This window comes from Daphnia pulex, chromosome 9, assembly GCF_021134715.1.
Source record: "Daphnia pulex isolate KAP4 chromosome 9, ASM2113471v1".
NCBI lineage: Eukaryota > Metazoa > Arthropoda > Branchiopoda > Diplostraca > Daphniidae > Daphnia > Daphnia pulex.
This window is the reverse complement of record NC_060025.1, coordinates 7489390-7504406: the sequence shown is the minus strand read 5'-3', so window position 1 is coordinate 7504406 and position 15017 is coordinate 7489390. Positions and strand designations below refer to the sequence as shown.

The window sequence follows — 15017 nt, the reverse complement described above, 5'->3', positions numbered from 1 at the left end:
AGTGGGACCTGGAGGGCCGCGCGGAGAGCCTGCTGTTCTCCATTTTCCAAGTTCTGTTTGATACTTTGGTTGCATTCACGGTACGACTACGTCAGGTGCTAGACGGCAGTAAACAAAGTGTTGCACCCACCCACATCTTTTTGAGTTTAGGAGGGCAACACTCGGTTTCTTGCTACTTTTAAAACACAGTGATTCAAATAGAATTTCAGTTGGTCTAAATATTGTTTCTTTCGGTGATGTCAAATTGAAAAAAAACATTCCATTTCCAATAGCCGTGGTGCCAGACAGTTGAACAAAGAAAATATCTTTCGGTAAGTTGCAGTTTGCGTAACTCTCAAACTTCGATTTATTGTTCATTCAAGGTTTCTGCTTTTCTCTAGACTATTGTACATGTGAGACCTTCGAACCGCCTCGTTTTCAGCAACGATACGATGCTCTGATTGACCTTGAAGTTTCGACGAAGATCGGATTGTTGTTTTTCTTATAAAAAGCCAGCATAATATTTGGATACCGTTAGATTGAAAATGGAAGCTTTGTCAGACAGTGAGGTGAGTTACATCTATGCATATTTTTTACCCATTAATTTTTCTGGTCTTTTTCTTATTTAAAATTGTATAAGTCTGTTTGATTTGTATGAACAAGACACAAACTTAACAGTTACAAATAATAGCCCCCAAAATCACATTCTCATTTAAACCGGATGTTTTAAGAACCAGTCACCAATTTGCATGAAATGTTTTTTAAAAATTGTTTCTTTATATTTATAGTCTTGTTCTTCGATGTTGAAAAGAATTTAGCAATTATGCAAATTTATTATGCAATGCGCAACGCCTATAAATCCAAGGGTCGTTCGGTCGTGCCAACATTTCTCAAATGATAACCTACGTGTTGAATTATAAAATAAACGAACGACTATTGTGCGAGAATGTTTCACGACATCGAATGCAATTAGATATAACTCGAAGAGAGTTTGTGCATCTCATTAGGGGGCGACTAAGGAAAACCAAAAGAAATCAACAAGGAAAATGAGAAAAACATTCGACTTTGTTAGTTAATATTATTTCATGTGCAACTACCCATTCCGTTTTCCCGGTTCCTTATCTTTAATTTTTATCAATGCTCTTGTAGATACTTAATTTATCCTAACATAAAATAAAACATAAAATTTATTTTAATAATTTCAAAAACTTGACCTGACGCCACTAAAATTGTTTCCAAATTTTTCTTATTCAGATTCCAACGGAAATGGATAGTTCAGCCATACTTCTACTTGCAGAAGGCTTGGTTTTTCTACTGAGTCTTTTGCGCATCTTCGTTGTGTCTCTTGTGTTAGCGGTCAACATCATTGCCCTGCGTCGGTGTTCTTCCAGAGCTTCGAAATGCCACTGCCTCTACCTTTACGTTTCGGATTCAGTGAAAATATGTTCCGTGGTCTACATCACCAGTTGGATTCCTTTTCTTCTCTACTCGATGCTAAATGGCCGCTGGTTGCTGATCGACAAGCAAATCTTCTGCCTGATCCAAAACTACATGACCAATGCTGTCCTTTTGGTTCTATTGGCCATGGCAGCGTTGGTAACTCTCAGTAAAACGCAAGGAGGTAGAAAAATGAGTCCGAAATCAGCTGCGGGACTCACGCTGGCTGCCTGGATTTTACCCCAGTTTGCTTATTTCGTCATACTCACTACCCTGGACAATGCTGCCGTCCACGACAATCAGGATTTTTATCTGCTCGACGACCTTCTAGGAACGACTGAAAAATCCACGCTGACGACCGGCATAAGATATACAGTTGGTGAGTAGAACTCAAATTAGACTTTCCTTTTTTTTTAAAGCGCTAATAAAAAATCAAATTATGTAATTTTAGGCTTTACGATTTGCGGTCATAGCCTGTGTCGAATGGCGCTGACGCAGTACACTTTACAATACATGATAATCATCTTGCCAACTTGCCTCATTTGCGGAATTATTTACGCCCGCAACAAACGTCGTTCGCATCCGACTCAGCCAAACTACCGCTATTCCGAACCACTGACGCAAGACAGAGAGATTGCAACTACTGGTGAATTTTGGTTAATTATCAATTCGGCTTTCGCTCAAATTTCTAATGATTTTCTTAATGACAGATTGTGCAAATTGCAATTGCGGTCGAGGAGTGAGTGCCCTGGAGATGATTCTAATCGGAATTGTCGTGTGGCTTTTGCTGATTAGACCCATGATTGTGTTCGTCTGGTCTCCTGAACACCTTTTCGATTTGGGCTCGCACATCCTGCTGAGCATAACGGCCGTTTTCACACCTATTCTTCCGCAGACGAAATCAAAACGCCATGTCAAAGTTTTTCGCATCGAACCGTTAACTGCCAATAGTCTGACGAGCAATGAATTCTCCCACGACAAAGCGGGATCGACGTAGTCAAGCCGGCGGATATCAAAAACAGTTAAAACCTATGGAACGAACGTGTACATGATGGGCTTTTTTCTTTATTGATACTATTTTTTCATGCCTAGATGGAATGATTACATTTATACGTCAACACGAAACAAGAGGCTTTCTTTTTTTTTAACTAGAAACGACGTTACAACAACCGTAAATCGATTACATTATTTTCGACAAGACAAAACCTTCTAAATTGCCAACCCAAAGTAATAATATGCCCTTCACTTCCAAACCTTGACCACTCCGTCTTTGGAAGCCGAAATGATATACGACTGAGAGCCTTGTACCATCGTTATGTCACTGATGACATCCGCGTGGCCAGACGGAGGGTTGTAATCTGTCATGGTGATACCCAACGGGGGCGAAGCTTTCAAATTTGTGAGGTTGTGAATGCCTGCCAAACCAGGACTGGAACCCAAACCGTCACAATAAACCCCGTGGGACGCCATCGGAGAAGAAGTGGGCTTCTGAGTTTCCTGGATCACTTCTACGCCATCCACAAGTCGCAAACTTAATTGATAACAAACGTGCAAATGATGAATCGAAATACGTGAAGTGCAATTAAAAAATCCACTTACTCGTAAGAGACGTCCTGATTTCTAATCGTGTCGTATGCACCTCCGCTTATGAGCGCTGACTGCTCAGGATTAAAGAGATCCCAGTAGCGCAACCTCAAATCAGATCCACCTGACAGAATAAATGGCTTGTTGTGGCCACCAATCCGACAACCGATGAAAGCCCCGTAGGAATTATGGCACGACCCCTGTGGTAGAAATGAATGTTTACAACAAGTCGACACCGCAAACTGACAATAACAGTAAATCAAACCTGATAGGAAGAAAGTGGCGGAGTAGGACTGGCCCATAAGGCCAATGTTCGACTTTGGTTTTCCCAGTCCCAAATCGATATTTCGTTGTTGTGATTAACCGCTGAAATTAGACACGAGGGCTGCGTTGGGTGACACAAGAGGCGTAATACTCGAGCGCCTCCAGGGTGATTCACCGAAGCAACTGGGAGCCGGAATCGCAAATCCCAGCATATGTGAACACCATTGTCGGTCCCAATTGCTAGCCAGCTCTGACTAGGATCGATGCACATCGATGTTATGACTCCTACGTTTTATGGAAAAATGAATAGTCCATTATTAATATTCGTTTAAAATTGTTACTTGGTTGTTTGTCTTTACCGTGTCTTAAATTGTGTTCCAGTTTCCAAGCTACACCAGGACTTCGTAAATCCCAGCCGACAATTGAACCCATAAGAGTAGCATAAACTAAAACTGACTGATTGCCTTTAAAAAAAATAGAAGAGAATTTTAAATAAAATGTAAAAACTCATCCATCGACAGATTTAAAATGTACCATAATCCAGGGATTGAAGATCGACAACAGATCCTTCCTGATTAAGATCCAATTGTTTGTGATGAGTCAAAGTACTTCGAGTACTACACGAGCCAGTTTCGATTCTGAAATAGATCAAAAACGTTAGAATTCAAACATTAATCGCATCCTACAGTATATGATTGAATACCGCATAACGTGGATCATTCCGTTGCTCGAGGCACTTGCTAAAGAAGCGCCCGATTGGATCGTTGTCAACGAAGTGATTCCGCTTCCCATTCTAAATAAATTGATTAGGCATTAACAGAATGCAAACAAAATCATTAAAACAATTATCTCCAACCTAGTGCACGTTTGCCTGGAACGATTGGCTACATTTCTGCCTTCGAACTTGATGCAATCCCAAATTTTGACGGAGCCATCCATTGAGCCGCTAGCAAAGTAGGACGTGTTCCGAATAGCCGCTAGCCTGGTAACGGCGGCTTTGTGTTCGTGAAGATGGGCAATCAGAACGCATTTCGGGATCCAATTGGGGGCCCTGACACAAAAGGCTCGAGCTTCCACGCCGGATGCCACCATGCGGCGAGCCAAGGCGCTGACATGCTCCTGGGCCGTCCTACGACTGAGCAAACGCTGCAACTCGGCATTGCAAGGTAATACGCTACTATTGACGCGCTGTGGCCGGTATTCCGCTTCCGGCTGCAAAATTTCAGCGGATTCAAATTCCTTCCTCTGCTGATCGGGCAAAACGGTCGGTGGCGGCCCGAACATGTGCAGCCATTCCTAACACGTAACGGGAATTTTTCAAACCAATGTCACGATTCAACGACTCGGATTTTTTTGTTTAAAAATACTACCGGATTCATTTGAACAAATGTGGCGGGTGAATGATCGCTTAATGTTCGGTGATCAAACGACAGGGTTCGGTCTGGCTGTTGGCACTGCAACTGGGCGTAGTAAACCATGGCCTTCATAAGCATTTCCGTGCTGTGCAAATCGACCGAACGGCTTTTCACAGTGCTGAGATGAATGACCGCCTGCTCGTTCCACGTTTGCTTGCTCTGCTCAACGACTGATTTATGTCGCTGCAATTTCAACACAATCTCCTTCATTCGCAGGAGTTGCTCCTCCGTGGTGGGATTCAAGCCTTCCGACCCGAGGCGACGCAACAACTAAAATGAACAGGCACAAATATAGTTGAATAAAAAGAAATGAAGTAAAATTAGGATTTGTCTTACCGTTTTGATCGGACCGTTAATTTCGGCTGGATGGGGGATCCAATCTTTGCCTGTTTTTCGCGATTCGATTCGTTCGGCCAAAGTAGACAAGAGTAACTGGATGTCGTGGCATTTGATCACATTGTCCCAAATCCCACGCGAGATTGGCGGTTGCAGCGCTTCCAAAAGCAAAGATTCTTGATCCATCTGGACGACGTGGTAGCGCAAGTAAGGATCGAGAATGGCCGCCAGGCGACACTGGACATCTACCACGTTTAAATTACGTGCAGCACAACAAATGAATCCCACGACAGCCTAGACAAACATTCAATTTTAAAGCTATTCTTGATTTATCTGGAACAAATGTGTTATACTTACATATCGAATCCATCTATTTGGGTGAATGAGGAAGGAGGCTGTGTCATGAAGCAAGCCCAGCAAGGTGGCCTTGGGCAAGAGCCCCAACTGTGTCAGTCCAATCATAGATTCCACAGCTTTGACGGCTACGAATTCTTCAGCGTCACTTAGACCTTGCTGTAAAAGAGGCTGGCAAATTGGAGCAGAGCACCAACCAATGTAGGAGGCTACACCAGCCAAACAGTCGAAGAATGACCCTCGAAGGTGACGATCATTTTTGTCATTCAAAAACGTGATGACATGACTGAAGATCACGTCACTGGCTTTAAAAATCGACAATAGAGAAATAATTAATTGGCGATTCAATAAAACCAGGGATTGATTTGATTTGAATTGATCTTTACCTCTTTGGCGTCCGAAAAAGACGCAAAGTTTGGCCACACTATATTCTAGCAGAGTTCGCCTAACCTGAGAGTTCGAGTCGGTCAGCAACGATGAAACTAAGGTCTGAAATGATTCCTGCGTGTGTAAAGAAGAGCGATAGATTAGTTCAGCTCGTTGAGCTGAAAGCTGTGCAATACTGGAACGAAGATAAATTACCTGCAAGGCTTGAAGTTCACTTTCGAACCCGTTGGTGTTACACCAGTTCAAAGCACCACCGGGTATCTCACTGGTAGGAGTTGTGACGTTCGCTTCGACTCGCCAATGCGATAGTTCGAGGAACTTGAGCGCAATTTCGGCCAAGTCAGCTACATGCTGGGCCAAAGTGCAACGAACGAGCCCGCTGGTGTCCTGCGCTAACTAAAGTGAAAGTTTGACGGCCATAGAATTGGAAGTGAAATGAGGTTAAAGTGGCTTACACTGTTGATAACTGGGAGGATGTATTCGCTGAAGACGTTGGCATCACTCCGAGGAAGTCGTCGCACCGGGAACAGACTGGCCGCCAGTAATTTCAAAGCACTGCTGCGGACACGACTATTTCCATCCGACAACATGTGCATCTATTAAATTCGTCAAAGCAATTAATTCATCAGTCGGATTAATTTTTCTTTTTTGTTCAATTAAAGTCAAATTACTATGTAAGGCAAAATTCTGTCTAAGATTATTTCGTCCGTTAGGTGCGGACATAACTGTTGCAAAATCACCAGCGCTTTCAATTTGGAAGAAGAATACTGGAGAGACCTGCATCATTAAAAGGAAAATTTAATTGACGAAAATTGTACCAACAATAGAAAAAGTAAATAAATATTACCTCAAACTAGATAATACGACATTTGCTATAATCAGTAAGCCACTTTCTGTTGGTGACAAATCACGGACCAGATCTGGTAAATCACGATGTATCCTGACATGATAAATATATTATGTAATAATGTAGTCATTCAGAGAAAATTATGAAAATGTGTGTACTTGTCAATTTTCGTATCAGCCGGTCCCCATTGTGGTTGAGTCAAAGTTTGCATGTATTCGTAAATAGATCCATAAAAGCATTCGGGGAATACGTTTCCCCTCTGCCACTGTAGATACTCATCGGCTGAAAGACGTTTTTCTGGTACGAGTTGGATCATATTCAACAATAAATCCTACCCAGTAACAGGGATAAACAATTTAGAAATGATTCTGTCGTTTTAAGAAGTACGATGATAATTTTGCAATCTTACTCTAACTGCAGAATCCTCCATTTTTTGCAAGACTGGAGACGTGGACATCTCCTGAGATCTGTATGCCAGTAACTGGGCAAAGTCGAATGGAGCTTGTCCTTCCGTAAATAACTCAATCAGCGAACATCTGTTAAAGAAACGAAGATATTTAATAAATGTAAAGCAGAATCTGCGGTGCAATGGTAAGAGTGGTACAATGAAAGAAACCACATACCCAGCAGCAAAAATATCCATCGTTGGGGTTAACTGGTAAGGAGGAATGAATGTGTCGACCATCATTGACTGGCTCATAGGAACCGTAGAACCATCCGGGGCAGCTGAAGTCATTTGAAATCTACGCAGATGACGAACGTAAAACCATTTTCAATTTCTAAACAGAAAAATGAAGACGATATGAATAATATTACCGCTCCGGGGCAACATAACAAGTCCTTCTTCTCGAAGTATCAAAAAAATATGAAAAGTCAGCAGGGTTGTCTTCTGGCAAAAGAGCAGGCTTGTAGGAAGCAAAGTCTGTCAACAGTAACCAAACCCAACTGGTTACCAACATGTTTTCTAATTTAATATCTCCATGACAGATCTGCAAAGGCAGAAAGTTGTTGAATATTTCAAAATCAATGAAAAGATTAAAACAGATGCACTGCTCAGAAAGAATTTCGACATACCCCTTTGGAATGGCAATAGCTAAGAGCTTTTAGCAACTGATATGCTATCCATTTCTTTTCTAACAATGTCAGAAAAGGTCTTGTACTCAGGCGATCATAGCTATTTGCTTTCACATATTGCCGAATTAAAAAAACAGCTTTATCTGTTAACTAATGTACAATGTGTAATTAAAGTCATGAATTTCTCAGTATTTTTGTTGTGAAAAATTTTGTTACCACTGGTTTTGCAAATGGTAAGCAGTTGTACTTTGGTGATAGTTCTCGGTTAAGATATTCCAGTTTCTCCTTGTGTTCCACTAGTGGTAGCGTTGGATCATGGAGGACAAACACCTTGACTACAACGAGAGCTCCTTTATGTCTTGCCCGAGCAACTTTAAAAAATCTAGTGCTTCCCAAACTGAAACGAAAATAAAAGGGATTAAAATGCTTCTTGTTGAATAAAAAATTCGAATAAACTTGAGTTTGACTTGTGTTGTTGTCATTGACATTCCAAAATAAATCTTATTTAACATTGACAGACATTAAAATTAAAATTCAGAGACAAATTTCCTTTACCTGGAATCATATTCTAAATCTGATAAGTCTTGAAGATAGTGTTCCACAGGTAGGATCTGTGTAGGAACAGTCCCTGCTAGTTGGTTCCCCATCAAATCTTTCTTTTTTTAGATTCACGTTTAACTAACCTATATTAATTAGTTACACAAAATTTATATCACTGAGTAGAAATCAGCCGAAATCATTTTCCTCCAAGAATCATAGATTCCCCATGTTTTGATTGACAAACAGCTGAGTGACCCACTCCCACAACCTTGCGGTAAACACTAAACAGTTAACTTATCATTTCGCAGTGAAGCCTCTTCTCACAACCGATTTCAAATTCATTCGATTTTCAAAAGATGTAAAAAACGACGTCATTTCTTACAGAGATAACGTTTACAGCAATGTTTAGATGCTATTTTGAATCGTCGATGAATTAAGTAGTGGCCGAGCTCATTGTAATTCTATTTCTGATGCTGTTTTTCTCATCTCGATCGAAATTAATCGTTTAAACAGACAAATCCAGGAGGGTACTTAAAATCCCCCGATCGATTCTTGTTTTATTCAAGCGATTTCGAAGATGGGGATGAGTTGCTGCGCATTGCAGTAGTTGTATGTAGCTTTCTTTTTAAATTGACTAAATATTGTCGAGTCACGATGTCAACTCCTGGCTGGCTGCTGTCGTCATCTTATCCAATTGCCGTCGCCTTCGTGACTCGACTCCTGTTTGTAACTCGGCTGGGCCTATAACACACAATAATATCGACCTTGATCTTTCTATTTTCCCCGTGGCTTTCATATACCGTCAGCGGTTGATTTTGAAAAATGTTGATATTATCAAAAAAAAGACTCAACAAACTTTCATGTCGTTGCCTAGTAGCCAGCAGCACCCGTGAAGGAAAAATGAAGCTGGCAATGACGTAAACGCCGTATATGCTGTTGCTGGCGAAACGGTAATTTCCCATTTGGCGCTTCCCCCGCAAAGCGAATAAAAATTCTCAATGGACTCGATCGAATCGATATGATCAAAAGTGTCCATCATGGGATTTCCAAGGCGGATATATAATACCGCTGTGTCGCCTGAACAATATTAAGGTATAACTATAGCTCTTTTTTTGCTGTTCTAATCCCGCGTGACTATAATAAATCAGGGTCGCTGGTATATATAAAAATACGCAATGTTTTTTGGGGGCACTATAGCTACTTCGTTTACCTTTTACTCCCGTTCACAAGAAACGAATAGATTGAATTTGAGGCGTGCTCGGCTATGTATTTATTATTAGTTGGACATACTCACGCACAGCCGCCGCCGCCCACGCACACACGCTTTGCTCCCACAGCTCGACACTCTGGTGGTATATCGCGGGCAAAAGTGCCGTAACGGCCACATGAGGTGCACGGGCCGTTATATAGTGAAGCGTGAACTGAGATTCCCAGCACTTTCGTCAGCCCGGTCGCTAATGCAATTCGATCGATTGTTTCTATCCAAGCCGCAGCTCAGAATGAAAATAAAAATCCGGCTTCATTATTTGGTCGATACCAACATAAGTGTAGGCCTGTACACATTTGAGATGCTGGTTTTAGGCCTTTTTTTTCTCGTGTCGTTTGCACGCTCGTAATTGTTAGATAAAGTCAATTTCAGTCGATATTTAGGTCGCAATAGAAGCCTATCAAAATTGGATTCTGTTACGTAAAAATGTCGATGTAGTTCTGCATTTTCCCTGACTGGCACGACCCATAGGAAAATGTCCTTCCACGTAATACCTATTGAATACTACATACGTGCATCGGTAATGCTTTACACTTGAATTTTATAGATTCGATTAGACTTAAACTTTCGCTCAGACGGCGTGGAATGCACTTTCCTTCTTATACATCCGGTATAACATAGAAGAGGCAATAAGAAATTCGATATTCATCCTCACGTAACGGCGACAATGATATAGGAGCCTAACAGTGTCCCTGTTTATTTCGATCTCGCAAAGTAGAACTGTGCGCAATCCGATCTCCCCTGTTGTATACGTTATACAGGGCCGAGGTTAAAAGGAAATCGGGAGAACATTCTAAACGTTTTGATCTTTAATACACAATGATATCGTCGCTTGTTTCAGACTGAGAGCAGCTATAAACATGTTCAAAAAGAATCAAGATAAAATACATATATGCGTACATTTTACTCTGCTGGTGAGCGGTTAATAATATACATAGGGGCCCCTATGGCCAAAGTTTGATTAGTACATTTTATATTAGAAGCAAAATGTGATTATTTTTCTATACTATGCACGCGTGGCTATTATTATTTTTGTCGGCGCATATTGCGTTGTGATGTGCGTCGCCCCCCGCCAAAAAAGAAAGGAACAACTGTGGATCTGTATAGATATAATATTACGGCCGGTCTATACAACAGCTCAATAACCTTATTATATTATATCAGGGCGGCTCGTGTCATCCGGTTTTGTAGATTCACCACTCCCTGCCATTTGCAAATAAAAACATGCGGGTATTTATTATTATATGATTGTTGTATAGCCAACTGCGCAGCAGCATTTCCGGCGTGTCTCCTCTATTCAATTCTATTCTCTATTCCTTATTTCTTCCCTATTCTTATTGATGTATAGTTCACTGGCCTCTATAGATGTATTCAATTCGCTCTGCTCGTATACAATCAAGTCCTGGCGTCCTCAAATGCAACAGACGCAACGTGAGCGCATCCACATTTTCTTGTTTTTTCCAACTTATATTATAAGCTGGTTTTGTGCTGCGCTGTTTATATATGCCCACGTGTGGGATCAAATCAAAAGAGTTACGACGCAGTTCGTTTCTCGGATGGATGGATGGATGGAGGCTATATTATTGTTTGGGTGCTTTTCCAAAGACGCAATTCAAGCACATCAATTCAAATGAGCTGGCAATGCACTTTACATTGTTGGAATCTTGATTGTTTGGAAAGGCTCTCTGCATATAGCTATAGGCTAGAATCAAACAAATTTAATTTGTAGCCCAGCAAGAGTTGTCGAAAGGTCATCAGTCAGAGACTTGGTCAGAGAGAGATGACAGAAATGCCAACAGCATGTAACGCGGGCAATTCAAATATTTCAAGACAATTACACATTCTTGACAAGTTCAAGTTGTAGACGTTCATACCCACATACAGATAGAAGCGAGGATATACAGTATTGTGTAGGCTATGCTATAATAATGTGCTATATACTGCCTAGTCTTATTTCGCTTATTCCTGATAGAGGGTGGCACATATGAATAAGTAGTGTGTGAATTTTTCAAAATGTGTCCGTGTTGTGCTGAGTAGAAAAATGATTAATAAATGAATTCAGCATGATTACGTTCTAGCCCAAAACAAACATCATTTTTTTTATTGAGAATAGTAGTACATACAGACTATATATTTATTAATCTGCAATAAAACCCACAGGGTGATAATAATAAATGCGACAGTTTATTACTGCTGTGATGTGAGGGGCGTGTCAATATCAATATTCATATCACTTATTTAAAAAAAAGGGGCGGCCGACGAAAAACACATAGTTACAAAATCAACGATTCCAAGTAATTCTAAATTGAAATGGTAGGGTTTTTTGCTTTTATATTATATTCAATGGCATATAGAATAAAGTCAAGCTTAGTGGTGCTATAAATAGTCCTGCGAATTAAACGTTGATATTGCATGTACCGTACAAGTTGCCATTTCACCTCTACTGAGTAAACCTATATTGTGTTGCAATGAAAAAGGGCTTTTGGCAATCACAAACAAATTTGAAGTAAGTTGGCATTAAAGTTAATTTTTTTTTAGCTGTTAAATCATTGACTATATACGCATAACGGGTCTAATGACACATGCGAGGACTGTAAACATTTTTACAGGGGCATTTGATATACTTTAATGGCCCATGGCTCGTCAAAACAGCCAACTAGCGCAACTACATAATAATACGAATAACAACGATTCGAATGAAACGTTAAAGGGACCATCAACAACATTTTCTGGAGGCTATAAAATAATATTCCCTTTTTATTTTCCTGATAAGTAGGTCACTCTGTAGCAAACAAACAAGTTAGCCTTATTACGTATATAGGCGAATGATGAAGGACTGTGTGTTTTTCACCAGAATTGCGCACCTCTAATTCAATATATGGCGTGATACGGTTATTCATGTCTATACTATTGCCAACTGATTCTGCAATTGATTCTTTGGAACTATCTACACTATGGATATAGCACGATAGCTGGACAAGGCGTTCAATCAGTCTATAATAGACACAATATATAGCCTATACATTGTACATAATCCAGTTGGTGTTGGGAAGTTCTTGGAAATCGGAATGAAACGCCCCAATCAATTAAACACGCGCACAACGGGGGGGGTGATGAATTTTCCAAAGACTTATTTCCAACTTTACACTCGAATATTTATTACTTAAATAGATTTCGACGATGGCAAGTCAAATACGATCGAATTCAATTCACAAAGAGTGAAACGGCTTTACTATACAACCAAATTCACAATCTTCGGGATCATCTTTAATCCGATAAAGCCCGCGCTTGAAATAGAATGGAGCCGCTGTGCATGGAATACGTAGGTGCTGTACATATCAAATGCGAAGGGGGGAGAACGAAAGTAGGCCGACCATAAGGACCTACACAAGGTCTGAGTATACAGGCTGTTGGGACAAAAGGGCAAGTGCTATATCTACACACTGTGTATCTTAGGGCTATAGTACACGAAACAGCATGGCGGACTATATAATGTACATATAGACGGCTTCTCTCTTTTTATTTTACCCTGCTGTGCTGTGTGCCACCGGTGCCCAGCACTGTGTAATAGGCCCACACCGACTATAAACGACCGATAATAAAAGGCACGTACGTAACAGGGCGACCCGGTCTAGCCTATGTAGACCCACCTGCTCCTAAATTGGAGCACACAGACTTGGAGAAAGAAATTGTGATTTCGGGGTCGTATATAATACGATCAGCTGTATATAGGAAGCGATACAAGTGCTGGCAGTAATAACAGAGGCACTTATTAAACACAAAAGTATATATAACAGCTGATAATATCGCTGCTGGGCAATCTGTTATAAACTCATAATGTCAATCGCACAAAAGCCTTCGGGCTTGTAGTTACCAAAATAAAATTCTCGTTCATTTGTTTCATCGAAACTCTAATAGTTGCCAATTTCAATTTGAAAATTCGTTTTTATTTTTCCTGGATTGCAAATTGGCTACCATTTATGGCCGCCAGCCAAATGTCAGACCGAATTCTTTTTCTCAATGAAAAAGTAATGTGTATATGGCCTATCTCTCTACGTATACACGTTCAGCACGTGTCCCAACACATTTAAAGTTAGACGTGATGGACCTACGTAAAAGGAGCCGAATTGAGCCTGGGCACGCGAGCCAGCGACGACCAGCGCACATCAGATGGAAATAGCCGCACCGGAATCAAGTTTATTGGGGTACACTGGTACAGCCTATATACTACCTATATATAAACACACACACTCACACAGCACGCAAAAGTAAAAAGGGAAACATTTTGATTGTCTTGGGGCGGCGTTGGTGATGTGGGACCAAGTTTGTACAAATAGTTAGTGTATATCCCGCAGAGGATATAACTTGTGCTGTGCCGCCATGGCACTTGAAGGAAACACATCGACTACATCTTTGTTATTTTTCTTGTTATAGTTATATATATTTGCTCGCCTCTTCTCCGCGTACTATCTGGTTATTCCCTCCCACGCACGATTTAATAGCTGCTTAAGCCTATACACATTTTTACGGGGGGTGCCAACTTTAACTTGGAAAAAGACAGATGGCTCGTTTTAAGCCAACATTTTATTGATCTTGTTATAGAGTTATAGGCTTAGGCAGCTGCTGTAATCATTTATATAGAACGAGGAGGGGCTGCCAGTGTGGCGGCAGATCACTTTGCACTTTGCTTGGAGTGTTTAAAATTCAACTATTTTCGAATTTGATTGTTTATCCACAGTCACAAGTGGTGAGGTAGTTCAAAACAAGCCTGATCTGCAGTCGTTCTACAAATGAGTTATCTATAATGAACCCTGACTGAGTCAACAAAAAATGGCAAGAGAAAACAGTTCCAGTTAACCGCCTAGCTTAGGAATAATCGTACTCCGTAACCAATTTATGACCAACGACACCAAATAATCAATAAGGAAAAATAAAGATTTGTCCTACCTTTAAGCCTGGGAAATACGGCCAGGCATCCGCAAGTGATCCATCCATCCGGTGAAAAGTTGAATCCAGAAGGTGGAATATAGGAAAAAGAGCCTCAGACTCGTGAATACACCCACACTCACATGGGCGTACACGAGGACAGAGGGGGAAGATTTAACTCGGCCGGTAGTTTCTCCAATCCAGAGGATGCTGTGTAGCCTATCTTAATGAAAAATTGAAAAATGAGTTACGAAAAAATATTGACAGAAACAGCAAGTAGGGAAATTTGAAAATTGAACACCTTGGGTAAACCTCCATTTTTAATAAAAAGGAGAATTTAAGGATTCCATGTTGCATGCCTTGACTGCCTTTGTACAAGTCATGCATTACAAAATATCTAGCAGGCCGCAGGAATAAAAGTAACGAAAAATCATCACCCAAGAGATGATGTTGAGATTGTTGGTGATGACAGGAGAACACCAGCTGGCTGGCTCAGGCCTCAAATCTGCAAAAAAGGAAAAGGTTACATAGTGAAAACAAATTGTCATGCATCGACAAGGGGCTTACCTGATAAATGCTAGTCAGGCACTAACATTTCACAAATTCA

The 15017-nt window shown here is 40.8% G+C and overlaps 2 protein-coding genes across 2 annotated transcripts; one reads left to right on the top strand and one right to left on the bottom strand.

Annotated features, from left to right (window-relative positions):
* The first annotated feature begins 5 nt into the window (after positions 1-5).
* Positions 6-2541, top strand: LOC124202839. Its single transcript, XM_046599309.1, has 5 exons — positions 6-311; positions 381-548; positions 1234-1795; positions 1868-2062; positions 2127-2541. Exons 2-5 carry the CDS (start codon positions 525-527, stop codon positions 2411-2413), a joined length of 1068 nt encoding a protein of 355 aa, XP_046455265.1. The 5' UTR covers positions 6-311; positions 381-524; the 3' UTR covers positions 2414-2541.
* Positions 2462-8503, bottom strand: LOC124202837 (phosphoinositide 3-kinase regulatory subunit 4-like). The gene is made up of 22 exons (XM_046599304.1): positions 8233-8503; positions 7894-8074; positions 7678-7827; positions 7420-7592; positions 7227-7346; positions 7013-7139; positions 6762-6934; positions 6604-6696; positions 6428-6533; positions 6212-6352; positions 5952-6152; positions 5756-5870; positions 5373-5674; positions 5016-5309; positions 4635-4949; positions 4121-4560; positions 3968-4057; positions 3799-3902; positions 3624-3728; positions 3266-3549; positions 3016-3200; positions 2462-2947 (listed from the first exon to the last, which is right to left on the bottom strand). The coding sequence occupies exons 1-22, from the start codon at positions 8322-8324 to the stop codon at positions 2659-2661; spliced, it is 4080 nt and encodes a 1359-aa protein (XP_046455260.1). The 5' UTR covers positions 8325-8503; the 3' UTR covers positions 2462-2658.
* Between the last annotated feature and the right edge of the window lie 6514 nt (positions 8504-15017).